The sequence below is a fragment of the Garra rufa genome, chromosome 6, assembly GCF_049309525.1.
Source record: "Garra rufa chromosome 6, GarRuf1.0, whole genome shotgun sequence".
Taxonomy (NCBI): domain Eukaryota; kingdom Metazoa; phylum Chordata; class Actinopteri; order Cypriniformes; family Cyprinidae; genus Garra; species Garra rufa.
The window spans coordinates 17874138-17895027 of NC_133366.1; the positions used below are offsets into that span (position 1 = coordinate 17874138).

Genomic DNA, 20890 nt, shown 5'->3' on the forward strand with positions numbered 1-20890 from the left:
CTATACTAATTTCTCACTAGAAATTATGTTGAAAAACTGGCAAAAACCAACATTTATACACAAACTCAATGGCAGCTGAAACTTTCAGATGGCATTGTTTTAGTTATGCTCAACTGTCATGGAATTGCACAGGATAAGGATACCATCTATGCTGCCAAAAAAAATTACGAAGCATTAGAAGCAAGTACTGCAGGATACAGGATGTGAAATGATCATTGGATTTGCCTTGCTGCCTGCATACCTGTCTGTAGAGGCTGCATTTTTCAGCTTTCAGACACAGCCTTATGCAACAGTCCAATAAACAACAAGTTACTATCAAGGCTCTGTTGATAAATACACCATATGCTGGTTAGGTATGTTTTAAAGCATGGCTGCTGCTTTGAGCTGGTTAAAGCTGGTCGTTAGTTGGTCATGAGCTGGTTTAAGCTGGTCCTGAGCTGGTTATGGAGCTAGTTGCTTAGGACCAGCTCATAACCATCTTAAACCAGCTGCCATGCTTCAAAAAAGTATCTAACCAGCTGTTTTTTTTTTCAACAGGGGTCTCTTTTTGTATCAGATAAAATTTGGTTAAATAATTTGCATATTTTGCCTCCACCAACTCAAATAGTTCCAAAATAAGCCAAAGCGTTAAGATTAGCATGTCATTGCATGGGTTTGCCATGTCCCATTGCGATCTTGAAGCAAGAAACAAGGAACAAGAAATTCTGACTTTCAAAACTCCTTTCTCTAGGAAAAACCACATGACAGTGATGGACTACAAACAAGGTTGTTTAAAAGGTACATCGGATGCAAAATTCACTTTTACATGTTGTTTGCATATAAGTCTGTCTTAACAGTGTGTGAACACAATCACCCTACAATGATAAAAATCCATTCACTCTGTTATTTAATCCTGAAAAAACTTAAACAGTCTCAATTATCAAGCCATTTTGATTTTCTAAGAAGTATGATGTCATACTGCTCAGGCCCCGCCCATGACCGCTGATGGACTGTCTTGTATTAGCATATTCCCGCCCTCAGCCAGTTGTACGCTATCTGCTATTTGTCTCAGAAACAATGCAGGTGTTTTGTAGTTGGATATTAAAGTGAACATAAGACTTTCTCTCGATATCAGAGCCACTAAGGACGCAGTGGATCAGTTTTGTTTTTGATGGTAACACACCACCGAATACACAAAAAACGGAAGAGAGGAGCAGTAGCTCATTATCATTTAAAGAGACAGGTACCGAAACTGGTTACTGTGAACAGAGCTGTTTTTAACAAGGTATAAAGGGTGTAGTTTTAAACAACCATTGAGGAATTTTAACCAAAGTATGTTGCGTACATTTCATGAAGACCCTAAAGAATCACACCAACTGGTGGAAAATGGGCATCTGATGTCCCCTTTAAGACAATGTTATAAGAGTCCCTTTACACCAAGTAAATTTGGTGGCCATTTTGTTGACACCCCTAGAAAGCTCAGATACTTAATAGTCAGAAAATCTTCAATGCCATAGGCTAAGCTTATGAATTTAGCTTCTTTAGCTCAAATCATGGTAGAAAAAAAAAATATTTTCCAGCAGCTGTGCATGGGTGATTTAGAGCAGGAATGTATAGTAAATAGTAAAACTGTTTGCACTACAAACCAGTGTGTTCATAATTAAGATAATACATTAAAATAATATGACAGGACACACCAATTTGCAATATCAAGCTACAAAACGAGCTGTTCTGTACAGCTAAAAATAGCTGGATGCAGATGAGACCGGAAGCTAGACATAAAATTTACAAATGGCCCACTCTTATGGGAAAAATTAGGTAGATACAGTCAGGTCCATCTATATTTGGACAATGACACACTTTTCATAATTCAGGCTCTGTAAGCCACTAGAATAGTTTTAAAATGATACAATCAAGATGAAATTGAAGTGCAGACTTTAAGCTTTAATTCAAGGGGTTGAACAAAAATATAACATAAAATGCTAAGGAATTACAACCATTTTTATACACAGACCCCCCATTTTCAGAGGCTCAAAAGTAATTGGACAAATAAATATAATCATAAATAAAATGTTCATTTTTAATGTTTTGTTGAGAATCCTTTGCAGGCAATGACTGTCTTAAGTCTGGAACTCATGGACATCACCATAAACTGTTTCCTCCTTTGTGGTGCTTTGCCAGGCCTTTACTGCAGCTGACTTCAGTTCTTGTTGGTTTGTGGGTCTTTCTGCCTTTAGTTTTGTCTTCAGCAAGTGAAATGCATGCTAAATCAATTTGAAATCAGAAGACTGACTTGGCCATTGCATAATATTCCACTTTTTTACCTTTAAAAACTCCTGGGTTGCTTTTGCTGAATGTTTTAGGTCATCGTCCATTTGTACTATGAAGAGCCGCCCAAACAACTTTGCTCCGTTTAACTGAATCTGGGCAGACAGTATATCCCTATACACTTCAGAATTCTTCCGGCTGCTTCTGTCTTCTGTCACATCATCACTAAACACCGGTAACCCAGTGCCACTGGAAGCCATGCATGCTCATGCCATTACACTTTACCACCATGTTTCACAGATGATGATGTAGGCTTTGGATCATGAGCTGTTCCAAGCCTTCTCCATACTTTTTTCTTCCCATCATTCTGGTACACGTTGATTTTAATTTCAGCAGTCCAAAAAATGCTTTTCCAGAAGTGGTCTGGCTTTTTTAAATGTTTTTGACCAAGTCTAATCTTGCACCTTGTGGTAAACCCTCTCTATTTTGCTCTGGTGAAGTCTTCTCTTGATTGTAGACTTTGACAGTGACACGTCTACCTCCTGGAGAGTATTCTTCACTTGGCTGGATGTTGTAAAATGTTTTACCATGGAGAGGATCATCCAATCATCCACCATACTGTCGTCTTTTGTGAACATCCAGGCCTTTTTATGTTGCTGAGCTCACCAGTGTGTTCTTTATCTTCTCAGAATTCACCAAACTGTTGATTTGGCCACTCCTAATGTTCCTGCTATCTCTCTGATGCATTTCTTTTGTTTTTGAAGCCTAACAATTGTCTGTTTTACTTGCATGCAGAGCTCCTTTGACCGCATGATGGGTTCAGAGCAACAGCTTCCAAATGCAAATGGCACACTTAGAATCAACTCCAAATCTTTTACCTGGTTAATTGATGTAGAAAAAATGAAGGAATAGCCCACAACTGTCCATGAAACAGCTTTTGAGTCAACTGTCCAATTACTTATGGTCCCTTGAAAAAGGGGGGAGGTACATATTAAAGAGCTGTAATTCCTTAACCTTTCTACCAATTTGATGAGACTGCCCTAAAAATTAAAGCTCAGAGTGTGCACTTTAAGCCCATATTCATTGTATAACTGTAACTTGAATATGTTTTGGTCAACAGCTAAAATAATAAAAATTGTGTCAGTGTCCAAATATATATTGACCTGACTGTAGGTCTCTGGTAGGACTCTTGAAAAATGGCTTGACCAATCAAATCAGAGGACTGGAACAAGCTGTTGTATAAAAAAAAACAGGAAATGACACTTCTGTTTAACAGTGCTATGATCACATTGTCACATTCACAGGGAGACACATAAGCCCAGTGTAACGGTTCAAGCTGAGTATCACAAGCACATTTCCACAATGCACACACAGGGTCATAGAGTTCTACTGTAGCTGAGTCTGTACACAAACATTACACATTTTGCCCTCAGAACACTTGCCCACACACCGATCACACACACAGAAGGCAGTGAGCAAACTAACACTTGCATCCCTCTCTTTGAGTCTGACAAAGAGTCAGCGCAGAAAAGAAGGTGAGGAAGAAAAGAGGGAGCCAGAGAGAGAAAAACAGCATGGTAGAGGAGGAAAGTGAAGATGTCACCAAAAGACAAAAAACAACAGAAAGAGAGAAAAGGAAAAAGGCAGGAAGAGTTAAGAAGAACTGTAATCTCAAAAGGCACATGTGAGAGAAAGCTAGAGAAGCGATGTGCCTGCGAGAAAAAACAGAAAGAGGGGATCGCAGAGAGCAAGACAGCCTGTTTTTGCAGTTTCACTGTGCTTTTAGAGATTTATTAAGAGAAAAATAAAGGCAAGCACTCAGCAGTCACAGTGGATCATCAATGACAGAGATTACAGACAAGTGAGAAAATAAGAGAGAAATGGACAGGACGATGTGGGTCAGGCTTATGCAACAACTGCAAAATGAACTAAAGGAGTGAAGAGTTTGCTACGTGTGGATGTAGGTGTACATATAAATGTAGATACAGACGTAGACATAGATATATGTGAGTGCCTATAGATATATGTATAGCCTAGTGAGATATACAACAGTAAGACAGAACCTATAATTTCCTAAATTTCAAGATCACTGCTTATTTGAAGTTATACTTAAAGGACTAGAAAGGCATTTATATTTTATGAATTAATTGTGAAGCAAAGTATATAAACTTAAATTCGATATTTAAAAAAGAACTGATCAAAATTAGAGAACACTTACAGATACCTCCAAGTTATTGGTGTTAATCTGGCACCTGGTGCTAATTTCCTCAATTATATGACAAACCCTATTTAACTGGCAGCATTCCTCCGATTTACACTGAGATCGCAAAATGGCGGACCGCTCTAAGGTGACTGAAACCCTGCGACAGGTGTCCAGATGAAGGCCAAAGAGATGACAGTTTCAGCAATTGCAAGAGAAGTTGGTCCTTTCAAATCTGTGATTTCTCGAATATTGCAGCTTTACAAATTTCTCAAAAACGCTGGTCATCCATGTAAGACAAATGCAGAGATGCTCAACAAGAAAGCGGTTCAACACTGCAGCTGGAATTGCTTGCCAGTTCAACACTGAACAGGGTAAGGATGTGTCTCTGCATGTTTAAGAGAATTTAGATTGAAAGCGCATTCTGAAGTGACCAAGCCTCTCATCAGAAGAAGGAATCAAAAGGCTAAGCTCACCTTTGCTGAAAAGCATGTTGAGAGAGGAGAGAGAAGAACTGCTCCAAAGTTTACTTTAGTGATGACAGCAATTAATTTGGGTCTGATGGGACACATTTTGTTTGACGTCAAACTGAGGAAAGACTAAAGCTCAAGTGTGTGAAGAAATCAGTGAAAGGTGGAGAAGGATGTGTCATGGTTTGAGGGATGTTTGCCAGAATCTCTTTCAGCAATATGCAGTTTCTATTCTTGCAAGCATGTCCCAATCAACCTGAAATTTTCATGCAAGACAATGCCCCCGTCATACTGCAGAATAAATAAAGCAGTTCCTTGAAGCTAAGAACACTGAATAAATAAAATGACCAGGCCAGAGTCCTGATCTCGATAGAAAAAATCCCTGTAAAAACATGGGCGACAAAGTTATGGCTAAGAAACCTACACCTCCTACACTCTTGAAAATAAAGGTGCTTAAAAGGTTCTTCAGAGCAATGCCATAGAAGAACCATTTTTGGTTCCACAAATATTATAATTCTAAAATGTTATAATCTAAAGAACCTTCTTTTGCCACAAAGAACCTTTCGTGAAACAGAAAGGTTCTTCAGGTGTTAAAGGTTCTTTATGGAACCATTTAGACAAAAAAGGTTCTTCTATGGCATCGTAAAGCACCTTTTTTTGTATTTATTGAGTGTCTTAATTTCTGACAGCTGTAACCCTCCAAAATTGTAGTTGTAATCTTCCTTCGTGCTACAGTTCTTACCTGTTCTCTAATTTTGATCACTGTTTTCCACAAAATATAGTTTTTTCTTGAAATGCCTTGGATATTTTTGGCCTGTTTCAATAAGGAGGTTCAACCAAATCTGAGTTTAAACTTGAACTCTGAATTGATTTACCCTGAGATGGGAAACACTGAGTTTTCGGTTTCAGAACAGCTGAACTATGTTAGTTAAATCCACTCTGAGTAGGTTGACTCTGAGTTTAGTGCTTGCACCACGACTATGAAAAGACATGATCAATGGAGCTCTGAAATTATGATTCACCATGGCAACAGTTCCCGCCAAAAAAGACGTCCACATACTTCGAGCCAATGCTTAACTTTAATTCTTAATAATTATTAAGAACATAATCATTTAATTATTAATAATTATAATAGCAAAGGTAAAAACAGGCAGAACGGTAAGTTATTGAACTACTATTAATTTCAATGGTGGCACAAGCAAAAAAAAAAAAAAGAAGAAGAATAAAACAGCTAAACATTACAAGTGCTAAACATATAAAAACATAATTTAATCAGGTAAAGCTTTAAGCATAAAGGATTCGTGAGTGTAGGCTACATGACTTTAAAAATATTTGACATATTAAAATACGTCATATAAAATATAATTCTGTGTCTGTTTCAATTTGCAGCTTTTTCCACGTAATCTAATGCTCTTTTCACATAATTAAATGTTCTCTAATCCAAACTTCTTATTTAGAGTAATGAAATTAACATGTGACCTCTACTCAGCCAACAGCAAGAAGGCTCACAAAATAATGAAGAACATTTGAAGAGGAGATGGAAGTATTTAAATAATATTAAAATCGAACATGAAAAAGAATAAATGTTGCATTTGTGCATTTATAGGAAATAAAGATGACCAAGTAAATTTAACAGCTGTGGTGGTGGTCATGGCATATATCTCAAACTACCTTTTCATCTGCCATCCTTCCATTCTATACAGTAATCAGCTCCTTATTCGATGGGTTTGTGTTCAGGCAATGACACAACAATTTTCTTTACCGCTCTGCATACAGCGGCTGTACTAATGTGATCTGACTACCATTTAAAAATGGCATAGCTAAAATAAATGTGGATATGGCAAAAAAAAAATCAAAATAATCCTATACTATATAATAATTAAATAATCCTATGCATAAAAGGACATGCCGTTTTTGTCACTTTGACAGTGTCTGCATGATGAAAATATGAGCAATAAATTAATGCACCTAAAATGCCCTTCTTACTTAGTATTATTGTCTTGTTGTTTCCAATAATAAAAAAAATCTAAAGATTCTTAAATCAAGATGCATTTTCTACATAAGAAAAATTACATACAGTATTTATTTTTTCTTTTAAGTATATTTTTTCTTATTTTGCATATTATCTGCCAACGGGGTAAGAAAAATAGTCTTGTTTCTATTTGCATTAAGATTATTTTTCAGGTTTTAAGTAAAATGCACTTAATTTAGATTCCAAAATACTCACTAAGAAAAGCATTTTTGCAGAGTGAAGTATTTAAACATTGCTTAAGGTTTTAAAAGAGGCAGGAGGCCGAAAGAAACTCTGGGTTTACTGAAGAAAACCTGCTCCCGACCAGGTTAGGTTCACAGAGTAAGTTTAGAAAGTTTTTCTCTTTCAGAAACAGGCTTGACTTACCCTGCTTTCTCAGGTTTGACAAACCTCCAATTTTTAAATGGAAAACTCAGAGTTCTCACTTAAAGTCTTTTCTGAAACAGGCCCTTTGTCAAGCATATCTAAATTTATAAAAAATAATAATAATTGAGTTTATCATTAAATTGCAGTAAAAACAACAACCCACATGCAGTTTTGCATTTCAGATAGAACAGCTTAAGTATATAAATAATTTAGTTATGTTATGATGGATTACTAGGGACGAACACTACAGCGCAGTGACGCAGCCTTTTTATGAGAAATGCTTTACAAAAACATCAGTGACGTTCAGCTTCTTAGTGTTCCAGAGACACACTTTGCACTTTGCGATGCATAATTAATAATCCGTCTCGCCCTGTACGAAGATCTGAGAGAGTCAGATGAACACTTTCTAGCCTCCTTTATTCACACTGAATCACATGGAGGTCTTTTCATGATTGTATTATTCTCAGTATGGTGTACAATGGTGACACAAACCACAGTACAATACGCAAAAAAAAAAGCTTTTCAAATGAAATCAAAGTCACATTAGGCATTTGAACACAAAGCGTCTGAATGCGCCATGAGACTGCTTTTTATTTATTTATTTGTTTGTTTGCTTGTTTAATGTCATCATACAGACACTAAAAGACACTTCAGTGTATTATGTTTATAGTTAACTTACTGTATGGATACTCAATCCTGTACCTTTACAGTTTGATTTACAGTTGATAACTATTTGGATGCCTATGTATACTTTTAAAACACATGATATTCAATATCAAAATAAGTGGCATCCACAATGGTAAGACTTTGTTTTGAAAGTCCAATCGAAACTACAAGTCGATTACCAGTCATTAAGTCAGTTCTGCGGCGACCCAAAAGTGTAGAGGGATCTTAACCCAACAAAATTTCTTCTTACAAACGTTTGTTGGAAAAGTGAGCTTAAGCGATCATTCCTTAAAATAAACTGATTCCCATCTGATTTTATATTTATTTAGTTGTCAGGTGACAGTCATAGATGTCTAAGTGTCAAAACACTTTTCAACAGATTCAGTTTGCGTATTTGTACAGAAATAGATCAAATCAGTAAATGATGGCCGGTGCAGAGTGCATGACTGCTGCTGTATGAGAAAGACAGAGAGGAAGTTGGTCTGTATGTAGGCAGAGGAGGAAGAAAGACGACGATTAGCCAAATACAATGCTTCTGTCAAGACGGACAGGAAAAGTCTGACAGCTTGTCGCTGTCTTTTTGTCTGAAGCGTGACTGGAAGTCTCTACCTAATTATAATCTTGTGTTGTCATAGCAGGCAGTGATGCATTAGGCTGAAGAACTTTCCAGACGTAAATGGGTGTTTCTATATGGATACTTTGACGTCCCATGCAGGGGTTGAATTTATTAAAACAAACAAATTTTACTTTTTAAACTTTGTTAGGTCACATTAAAACAGTCTTGTTTAAATTAAAGAAAATCTTATTGCAATATGGTCTTGAAAAATATAAATTATTGCATGTACAATCATTATAATATAAAATCGTATTAATTGTGTGAAAATGATTTTTATACAAAGCAAGACTGTGCCCATTTCTGGTGTGATATGACCAAGAATTTTGCTACTAATGAAAGTTTTATTTGCCCTTGTTTTCCAAGGACCTACCAGTGCTGGTGAAGAGCAAGAATATGATGAAATATGAGATGTGAAGAAAATATGGTGTGAGAAATATGAAATCTGTGAAGAAAGGAAAACTCAAGGGAAATATCACTCGTGAACAGAATATTTTCATTTTGAGTCATATCAAATAAAGTAGTACTTTTTCTAAATAAGAATAAAAATATTTAATTGTGTATTTGAGATCTAGAATGCCTATCATCCATCTATCTATCTATCTATCTATCTATCTATCTATCTATCTATCTATCTATCTATCTATCTATCTATCTATCTATCTATCGTCCGTCTGTTTATCTGTCTGTCTGTCTGTCTGTCTATCCATCTGTCTATCCATCTATCGTCTGTCTGTCTATCTATCTATCTATCATCCATCTGTCTATCCATCGTCCATCCGTCTGTCTATCCATCGTCCAGCAGTCTGTCTGTCTGTCTGTCTGTCTGTCTGTCTGTCTATCTATCTATCTATCATCCGTCTGTCTGTCTGTCTATCTATCATCCGTCTGTCTGTCTGTCTATCTATCTATCATCCGTCTATCCATCTATCCATCTATCCATCGTCTGTCTGTCTGTCTATCTATCTATCTATCTATCTGTCTGTCTGTCTGTCTGTCTGTCTGTCTGTCATCCGTCTATCCATCTATCCATCGTCCGTCCGTCCGTCCGTCTATCTATCTATCTATCTATCTATCTATCTATCTATCTATCTATCTATCTATCTATCTATCTATCATCCGTCTATCCATCGTCCGTCCGTCTGTCTGTCTATCTATCTATTTATCTATCAGTCTGTCTGTCTATCTATCTGTCTGTCTGTCTATCTATCTATCTATCATCCGTCTATCCATCTATCCATCGTCCGTCCGTCCGTCCGTCCGTCTATCTATATCTATTATCCTATTATCTATTATCCATCCGTCTATCCATTTGTCCATCGGTCTGTCTGTCTATCCATCCCTCCCTCCCTCCATCCATCCGTATACCTATCTATGTATTTATTTTAAGGCCATCTAAAACACTAGTTAGGGGAAAAATTGAATATAAGATTTATAAGATGTAGGTCTTTCTGTAACTTTACTAAGCAAGTTCCTCACACTGTTTTTAGTCCTATGATCCAACTGGGATTGTTGTAAAGCCCTGGATAACTTCTGTCTTACACAGGCAAGGCAACATGATCATTATATTTTACAATCTTCAGGATGAGCCACTTGAGCCAACACAAACGCATCTAGTCAACAGCAGCATCAATTTTCTGCCAAATCTCTAGTGGACACTTCGTTTTGAGTAGCCCAGCGAATGTGTCTAAGAAGGATTTCATCTAATCAGAGCAATCAAAGCACATTTTCAGAGGGGATACTGGAGCAGATGCTCTAAGTAGTCATACAAGATAGAGACATAATCCATATTATATATGCTGATGTAGACATTCTCAAACACACAGCTAGCATGTTTATAAGTTATTTACACCTATAGACTGTAAATATTCATAAATATTCATAGAATTAACTGAGGGTGTAGGTGTGATGACAGTTTACATTAACATGTAAGCATCCTGATACTACACCAGAATTTTACACACATTTAAATATGTGAATGTATACATAAAGGACCAAATGAAACAACAATCAAACATTGATAATAAGCTACAAATGATGCACAAGGGACGATGAAAAGATACACTACTGGCCCTGGGGAGAGAAGCAGCGAGAAATAAAGAGTTTAGGAAGGAAGAAATAATGAGCAAGCAGGGGAAACAGAGATAGAGAGAAAGAGAGAGAGAGTAAAGTGGGGCTGTGAGGTACCACAGGGGTTTTTAACGTTTGATTGAGGTTGTGCATCATTAGATTCTCCCGAAACCTGATTAGAGCACTCTGGGCTTTTGTTGTAACTATTTTTGTATCCAGACAAGCAGAGCTAAGGGAATTACTGAGCACAGGAAGAGAACAGCGACTGCCTCAGTATATGAGGTCACAGCCACACTGTACGTATATTAAACATTTCTCACTGCACGTCCAATTACATGATATAAACGACAAAGATAGATAGACTCAATATTAAATTAAAAAATATATTTTTTTTTTTACTTTGTCCTTATTCCTTACAGGGTTATTATTGGTAAAACATTTAAAAATAATTATAAAAATTAATAAATTACTGATATGAAATAAAATATTTAAAAACTTTAACTTATGTAAACAGATCATTTCACATTTTTGTTTGGTTTAACTTGAGTTATTAAAATAAACTAAATACACAAAAAATATATAGACATTAAAATAATAATAATAAAATACATTTACAAAAACTATAAAAAAATTACTAAAACTTTAACTAAAATTCAAGAAAAAATTAAAATATAAATATAAACAAAATATATCAAATATAAAAAATAAAATGCTATATAAAATAACACTGATTCCTAAGGTGTGCAAAAAATAGACCATTTCAGGGCTGGATCCATTTATGTCTCTAACATCCAAATTGTATTTTGGCAGCTCACTGTGTCTAGAGAAATATAGCGGGCTGCCAAAATACCATTTGGGTGTAAGAGATAACCTGAATGGATAGTCAGTGTTTGCAAGGGAGCAAACTGTCTCCCAATTCAGTTTTATTTCTGTGTGTGTCTTTTTGTTTGATTAACACAGAAATTAATTTTAATTTTAAGGTGCTGGTAAATAAAAGCGGTGATGAAACGAAAACAGCGACAGATATTTTCTTTCAAATTGGGATGCATCTGAGTGAAAAAGATAATTGTAAAAGAAAAGAATGATCAAGGCTTGCTTCTATCAATCGGTTGTTCTTTAGATGAAAGCAGATCTGAATCCAAGTTTGTAGTTGATAGTTAGAAAGTGGCAGAGTTTAAGCTGACTAAATGACGGGAGACGTTGATATACATCACCAGAAAGAAGCACATAAAAAATACTTTAAGTTGTGACATTTTTATTAAAAATGATTAGGTAAAACAGGAAAATTAAAATAAAATACACTGGCGTCTAAAAGTTTGGGATCAGTAAGTCTCTAATGCTCATTAAAGTTCTATTTGTTTGATCAAACATACAGAATAAAAATAACAATTTAAAATAAAAGTTTTCTATTTTAATATACTTTAAAATATGATTTATTTCTGTCATGCAAAGCTGAATTTTCAGCATCATTACTCCAGTCTTCAGTGTCACATGATCCTTCAGAAATCATTCTAATATGCTAATTTATTATAAATTCTTTGATGAATAAAAAGTAAAAAAACAGCATTTATTCAAAATAGAAATCTTTTCTAACCAAATAAGTCTTTACTATCACTATTTATCAATTTAACACATCCTTGCTGAGTAAAAGTATTAATTTCTTTCAAACAAAGAAAGAAGTAAAAACAATTACTGACCCCAAACTTTGAACAGTAATGTATATTGTTGCAAAAGATTTCTATTTTAAATAAATCCTGTTCTTTTCAATATTTTATTAATCAACAAATCCAGAAAAAATGTATCACAGGCTCCAAAACAAATAATAAGCAGAAAAACTGTTTCCAACACTGATAATAAATCAGCATATTAGAATGATTTCTGAAGGATCATGTGACACTGAAGACTGGAGAAAATGATGCTGAAAATTCAGCATTGCATCACAGAAATAAATTATATTTTAAAGTACATTCAAATAGAAACCCACTATTTTAAATTGCAATAATATTTCACAATATTAGTTTTTTGTGTATTTTTTATCAACTAATCAGCCTTGATGAGCAGAAAAGGTGTCTTTAAAAAATCCTACTGATCCCAAATGTTTAAACGGCAGTATATATGCATAGATACAAATATAGTTATATAAAATGTTTATTTAAAATATAAAATGTTTGTCAATAAACTAGAGTGCATCTCTTCATGTCAATGTAACTGTAATGCACTTTTCTCAAAAACCTTTTAGCAGACTCCTTTAGTTTAGCCAAAGTATGTGTAAACACACACACAATGTTTAATAAAAATAATTATAATGCATTTTATTTATGGGCACCTTACAAAACACTCAAGGACATGCAAATAAACCCATAAAACATGTATGACTTTATATTTTCCATGGAATGCTAAATAAAAAAAATCATACAGCTTTAAAACATCAGGGTAAGCAAAGATGTCATAATTTTGACTTTTGGGAAAACTTTCCCTTTAATTTGGGGGTCAGACTTCTCCAAACCCACCCTCCGCCCTCTATTAGTTCTCCAACGCACAGAAAGCTAATGAGGCTCATGACGCAGGACTCTAAAGTTATCAGAGCTGATTTTATTCTGCTATCTCTATGCAACAGGGCAAAGCAAATCTGTCATTATATGTGGGCTGCCACTGTAGAGCACTCCCTTAGGGCACTACAAAGCCACTCTTGGAACACTACAGGGATACAGCTTTAATGCATTAGGCTGCTGGCCCGCACACTAATCAAGCCTTATGCGCAACATCCCTCTAAGTGCAGTCCCGTATCCCTCTCGTTCCACTATCTGTGAGTCATGTGGCGCTTCTTTGCCTTGTTTTTAATTCCGTAAACCCCTCCTATCCAACCACACGTTCCACTTCCTCCTAGTCTTATTCTTCCCCCGTCACAGTCTTATTGTTGTCGCTTCGTAATTCATTTTCATACACAACTGTACCACGACCCAGGAGCTGTCAGTCATGCCATTCACTCGGCTGACGGTTGGCGATAGGGTAATATACATGAAACATGAAAACCCTCACACATACACTCACACGTCCAGCTGGTAGGTGTAGGTGGAGCGGGGAAAGCCTGTTCATCCAGTCATCTTGTGTTTTTGTGGAGGTGGAGAGGGAGGGAGGAAAAGAAAGAGGTGTCCAAAAGATGAGCGAACGGAGGAGGTGCTAAATAACAACATGGACATCCTCGAGTCTACTGTTGTCTTTCGGTTTGTCTGTCTGTTTATTACGAGAATCTCTGGAATGCCTCGTTCTGATTGGTCAGTCAAAAAATGATTACTGTCCAGGGCAGTGCTGACCATTCACTCTGAAATCCTGTTTCCTAGCTGTGTTTGGTCTCTTCAGAGTCTCCACATGAAAACTAAAAGACCATGTCAATTGATCAATTATTGTTTGAGTTCTGTTTTCCAGATAAAAAAAATCATTTCAAGTTTCAAGGGTCCTGATCAACCCGCCTGAGTTGATATTGTCTTTTACAGTTGAAGTCAAAAGTTTGCATACACCTTGCAGAATCTGCAAAATAAGAGGGATCATACAAAATGCATGTTATTTTTTATTTAGCACTGACCTGAATAAGATATTTCACATAAAAGACATTGAAATCCACAAGAGAAAATAATAGTTGAATTTATAATGACCCAGTTCAAAAGTTTGCATACACTTGATTCCCAATACTGTGCTGTTACCTGAATGATCCACAGCCGTTTTGTCTTGTTTTGTTTAGTGAAAGTTGTTCATTTGTTCAGTCCCTTGTTTGTCCAGAACAGTTAAACTGCTCTCTGTTCTTCTGAATGATTTTGAGATCCATCTTTTCACACTGAGGAGAACTGAGGGACTCATATGCAACTATTACAGAAGGTTCAAATGCTTACTGATGCTTCAGAAGGAAACAAGATGCATTAAAGTCAGGGGTGTAAACTTTTGAACAGAATGAAGATGTTTAAATTTTTCTTGTTTTTCCTAAATATCTTTTTTTTTTCATTTAGTACTGCCCTTCAGATGCTACAGAAGATACTTACATGCTTCCCAGAAGACAACATATGTTAAATTTACCCTGATCTTCAATAAAAAAAAGTTTTCACCCCCTGGATAATAGTTGCATATGAGCCCCTCAGTTGTCAGTGTGAAAGATAGATCTCAAAATCATACAGTCATTGTTGGAAAGGGTTTAAATACTCAAAAATGCTGAAAAACCGAAGAATTTGTGGGTCGGACTTAAGAACAATCACTAAAAAACAAAAAACACAGCTGTGGATCATTCAGGTAACGACACAGTATTAAGAATCAAGTGTATGTACACTTTTGAACAGGGTCATTTTTATAAATTCAACTATTATTTTCTTTTGTGGACTATATGTAAACATCTTTTATGTGAAATATCCTATTCAGATCCGTACTAAAAAAATAACATGCATTGTGTATGATCCCTCTTATTTTGGTAAATAGCAGATTCTGCAAGGTGTATGTAAATGTTTGACTTCAACTGTACATGGATGTTAAAGAAATGGTGCTGTATGTCAATTAGAAGCACTTTCAAAGCAATGTCACAAAATATATAACTATTTGTTTTAATGATTCTATGTGAACTATGTCTAGTGTGGTAAACGCAGTCTATACCTATAACACAAAAAGCTTTGGCGTGATTAACATACTCAAAGGAAAATGGCTTATAGTTTAGCTGATTCCAGGAAGATGCCCAAAAAGGAGATGCTATAAGACCAAATTTGGTATTGGTTTATCTTTCCTTCCAGCAGCAAGTGACAGTAATTGCATTCTTTAGTCACCCATTATCAAACCCCTTAACGACTAGTCTTAGTGTTAAAGCTTCATATTTCTATATTTGAAGTCATGACTTGTGTCCCTGGAGCATTAAGTCTCCCCTGCAAACAATGCGTTTGTTTCATTCAGGCTTCTCATTAATAATGCGGAGGACAAGATAATCCAAAAGGGACGCATATGCGAAGCCAAGAAACGAGCTGTGTGCCTCTTTCATGTGCCTCGTGCGCTCCTCCTCGCATGCTCTCAGCTCAGTCATTACCGGGCGCCGTGCCTGCGCTCCCCCGCCCTTTCCCAACTACGTCTCCACAATCGTAACTCTGAGCTAAGACGTCCGACTTCCCTCTGTCCAAACTGGTACGCGAGAGCCCTCCCCTCCTCTCTCCGCGCCGCCTTTTCCGTTTGCCACCCTCGCTTGGGCTTGACCCGACTGGTGACGTAGGAGAGATTCCGTGGTGCCCACAGCCGTAGGCGCGCGCTGCGCTCGGGTATAAATTGGGCCCGGGACCCATCATTCGGCACTCTCTCAGTCGCTCCGACTCGGGAACCAGAGCATCAGCGGAGATAGCAAGGAATCAGTCGCCAAACTCCTTAGGCTAACTCGCTCTCGGCTTTGGTTCGGAATGGAAACATCAACTTTTACGCGGAGCCAACGCAGCTCCTTTGCGCACAACTTTAAGAGTGAGTTTTTGCTTCTTCTCTGTTTATCTTTATTGTAAATGTATTGTGAAATGTTTACGTTTCTTGAGTATTCTAAGTAATGGAAATGAATGCATTTAAAATAATGTAAGAATTAAGAATGTGATCAAACTGGCTTTCGAGAATGCTTGCTTTTACGCAGCTACAGATGGTTAGAATATATACTTTGTGCATGATGCGTAAAACGTTTTGCATTGATGGTTCTTTGAATTATGACTTTATTTAAACAAGTCTTAGTACCTTATGTACCTATATATTTAAAAGTTTGAAGTTTAACATGGAATTACGTTTGGATTTTTCAAATGATTGTAAAAAATGCTAAGCTGCTGCTTAAAACTTGTCGCAACCTGCAGTGATAAGTTAAATCTGACTTTTTTTCTGATCGTTTTACATTGCATTACTTATAAAGTTAAACTTAGAAAGGTTCTAAAATCATGTGTTAATGAGAGAAATAGTCACAACGTAAATGAATGGAAACCAAAATGTTGTTATAATGATGAAAACGTATTAGTGCATTTGTAAAAATTCGTTTGGAGATTCGTGACTTTTTCAGCATCGAATAATCGTATTGTCATTAATTAATGTATATAAGATGAGACTTACATAGCTCTCTGAGCAGTTCAATTATTAAGACGTTGTGATGTGACGCGCTCCTCTTTCCACCAGGCGCGCTCTCGCTTTGGCTGGTTGTCTGGCTGGTCGTGGTAAAACCCGTGCCTGCGCAGAACTGCCCTCACCGGTGCGTGTGTTATCCGACCCCCATGACAGTGAGCTGCCAGGCGCAGAACTTCACTATTGTGCCCCACGGCATGCCCTACGAATCCCAGCGTGTCTTTCTGCAGAACAACCGCATCACTGAACTGAGAGTGGGGTCTTTTGCTTTCGGCACACAGGTAATGTAGGCTCTATATGTGGGACATTTAATATTTGTAAATATACATTTGAGATTGTATTTATGAGATATCAGTCCTTTATATTGTCTTATTTACTAATTTTGTATTTCTTCTCAATTTCTTCACCTCATTACCTTTCCCTCCCTCTACCTTCTCCTTTCCTTTCTATCTATGAATTCATCACATTCCAGGTTTTGTGGCTCTTCTCCAACAACATCACCTGGATTGAGGCCGGTGCATTCAGCGAGCTCCGTGACCTGGAGGAGCTTGATCTGGGTGACAACCCTCACCTGCACCGCCTAGAGGGTGGAGCTTTCCGCGGACTGGAGAAGCTCCAGAGCCTTCACATGCACCGCTGCCGGCTGGCCGCCCTTCCCCATGACATCTTCCACAAGCTCTACAGCCTCCAGTTCCTCTACCTGCAGGAGAACCAGCTCCACTTCATCCAGGATGATCTCTTCGCTGACCTGATCAACCTCAGCCAGCTCTTCCTGCATGGCAACCGCATTCGCACTCTGTCCGAGAATGTGTTCCGTGGCCTGGTCAACCTCGACCGTCTGCTGGTGCATGACAACAGGATCCGTCAGGTCAATCGCCGCGCTTTCCGTGACATGGGCCGATTGACCATGCTGTTCCTCTTCAACAACTCCCTGGCTGAGCTGCCCGGTCAGGCCATGCGTGACATCTCCTCCATCGAGTTCCTGCGGCTGAACAACAACCCCTGGGCCTGCGGCTGCGAGGCTCGTCCCCTGTGGGAGTTCTTCAGAGGCGTACGCGTGTCCAGCTCCGAGGTTATGTGCGCTTCCCCTGCTTCTCGTCGTGGACAGGACCTGCGCTTCCTCAGGGAGATGGACTTCGCTCTGTGCCCGCTTCCCGACCCCGGCTCCCTCTCCGGCACCACCACCACCACCTTCAGCACCAAGACCCGCTGGTGGTTCTCCAAGCACAAGCCCGTCAGCACTTCCAAGGGCATCTTTGAGAAGACCTCCGAGACCAAGGCGTACCCCTACAAGTCCCAACATCCCTCAATCACATCTTCATCCACAAAGTATGAGCTTGGAGAGGAAGAGGCTCTTCTTCCCAAGCTTGACCCAGAAGAGTATTGGGCCAACTACGGCAATGAAGATGCGGGCATCACCTCCCTGCGCTGCTTCGAGCTCGAGTGCCCGCCCGAATTCGACTCTCTGCCACCATCTTCCTATTCTTCTCGCTCCTCATCTTCTGTTCTCTTGCTACTCTCCATGTCTGTCTTGACTGTTTGCATCCATCTTCTGTTTGGCTGAATCTGTCTATCTCAGAAGAACCCACTTCCCCCTAATTTTTTCTCCTCTCTGGAGGAGGGAAAACCCTGTTTGCTCAATTTAACTCTTCAATGCCTTGATTCCTGTTTACTATCAGCCTTAACTGTATCTTTGTTCTGTTCAGTTTGAGCCTCTAGTTCCTAGCATCTAGAGGGCACTAGACTGATTTAGGATACAGTGGGTAAGCAGGGAACGTTGGGCAGTACAGGCCCTTAATGGAAAGTAATGAAAGCTGTTCAGAGGGCTTGGCTAGTTAAGCAGATACTCGGTCCTTCGTTTTTTAAGGGCAAGTGTATTCTAAGCCTTCTCTGTCACAGTCAGTGCAGACAGAGGATAGAAATTTCCATCTTAGGTTTACGTACAATATTTGTATGCTTTTAGACTTTTCAGCCACTCTAAGTGCTTCTATGATAGTTGTAATTATAGCTTGTGATGTCACTACGACACCCTCTTTCCAACAACGCTACAGCACCATTATTTCAGTAGTTAGTTGGTAACAATAGCATAATGAGCAAATCTTTTGATTCCCTTTGGAATGCAGCGATCGAATGTTATAACAGAAGGGACTCAAAATCATTCAGGGCTCGAAAAGCACAAAAGGAACGGCGTGCAGCAGCGAAGCAAGATAGACAAAGCACAATGGAGTGATGAGTTTTAAAGTGTTGCAATACAGCTACAATTTAAGATGCAAAGAGAGAGAGAGAAAGAAAGAGAGAGAAAGCAGAGAGCACGCACAAGAGAAGGTGAAAGAATTCATTACATCACCCACCAGCTATGACAGCAATTATCACTTGTGTAAATATGACATCTTGGCAGAGGGAGCTGTAAATAACGCTATGAAAGGCCTTATGCTTGTCACTGTTCTGAATGGCCAAGAATGTCACTGTGAGTAACGTCTGTGATGTTATTTCTATGGTCAGTGCATGGAAAGATCAGTCAATGGTGTGAGAATGTGTGAGAATGTTCTTTTTCTTTTTTTTATACTGTATGTCTTTCAAAGTACTGTTAAAATGTTGGGTCTTCACTGTAAAATACACTACCTAAATTGTTCTAAGACTTCCCTTTGTTTACTCTTCTTTTCAAATTCAAGTGTTACTGATTTTATCTGAACATTCCAGCAAATTTCATCCTTTGTCATTCAAAGTATTGATTTTTAAATTAAACCAGTTAATTAACAGCTTGCAGCTGTAGGAAAAAAGGGACTGAGTTCAATATGTGAAAGACACTATGGAAAGACTTCAAGTTTCTTGAAATGAACTGACTACTGTGAAAAAAAAAAACAGAAAAATGTGCTTACTGACAGATTGGTGGACATTCAGAATAATGTCTACCATTGGTCATAAACATGTCTGAATACAGATTGGACTCTTGGTGGGCTTGCTGAAGGCAATGGCTTTCTTTGGTGGTCCTTGCATATTCCCTTTCCTCTTCTTTCGAACTGCAATAAAGAATCGAAATGCTTTAGGGAAAACAAACAGAGAGGGCAAGGACAAGAGGAGAGAGAAAGAGAAAAAGAAATGCACGGAAAGCAGGGGCGGATGTGGGTGGTAGAGGCGAAGAGATGGATGATAAAGGATGGATATGCTCATAAAATGCAATCTAAAGTTACTTAACACAGTAGGATTGTTTGATCTACTGTTAATTTGAACAATATCTGTTTTGTGTTCACCCTGAGACAACAAACAACACTGATCTTTTTGTTCCCACGGATGTTACCATGACACATTATTGTCTTACAATGTTTGTATGATGTGTGAATGTAAATCTCAGCCGAACGGGTAAGGTCAAACTGCCTTAAGGTGCTCTCGAGTGACCATGTTTGTGAGGTTGCTCACAGATGACCAAAGCATTAGTTATACCTTTTTACCCAGAATGTATGCAACTGAATGTAAGAATGTGAAAGAATGAGCTGTTCAATATTTTGATTACAACACAAAGTGATGGACAGAAAGCATGACAAAAAAATAAATGCTTATCTGTGAATACGAAACATCTCTGGTGTGGGCGTACTTTCTTTATATCTCCATCCAACGGCCACGGCTTTACAGTAGAATCCCGCATGTGCCTTCTCTCCCTCGCATCTCTTCATAGTCTGACCTCCCTTGACACATACAGACAGACAGACAAATAGACAGACACACACACACTCACTTTCTACTCCTAGCCGCTTGTAAAGTTCTTTGAAGGCAACATCATTCACTATAACATGCAGTTACCATGCAACGCACTGGCCGCCATTCAGCGCTTCAATTCAGAGTATGCAAGACGTGTGCACACCGGGCCAACAAGAGTAAACGCACCCCTGTGTCTGACAAAAAGATGCAAAAGGATGATGTTATTGGAAAAGGAATTCGCAAAGCACTCCAGCTGTGGTATTGAATACAGAAAGCTTTTCTTTTTCTTTCCAAAGCAGTGCTGTCTTTAGCAGATGGCTTGTACTGAAAGAGCAGAGTTTGCTTCAGTCTCCCACCATGTGCAAAGGCAGGCTGTTCTTAACACAAAGTGCACGCATACATACACACACACACACACACACACACAC

The 20890-nt window shown here is 38.1% G+C and overlaps 1 protein-coding gene across 1 annotated transcript; it reads left to right on the forward strand.

The window, feature by feature from the left end:
- Positions 1-15980: 15980 nt before the first annotated feature.
- Positions 15981-20297, forward strand: rtn4rl2a (reticulon 4 receptor-like 2 a). Its single transcript, XM_073842773.1, has 3 exons — positions 15981-16136; positions 16821-17047; positions 17239-20297. Exons 1-3 carry the CDS (start codon positions 16079-16081, stop codon positions 18328-18330), a joined length of 1377 nt encoding a protein of 458 aa, XP_073698874.1. The 5' UTR covers positions 15981-16078; the 3' UTR covers positions 18331-20297.
- Positions 20298-20890: the final 593 nt, after the last annotated feature.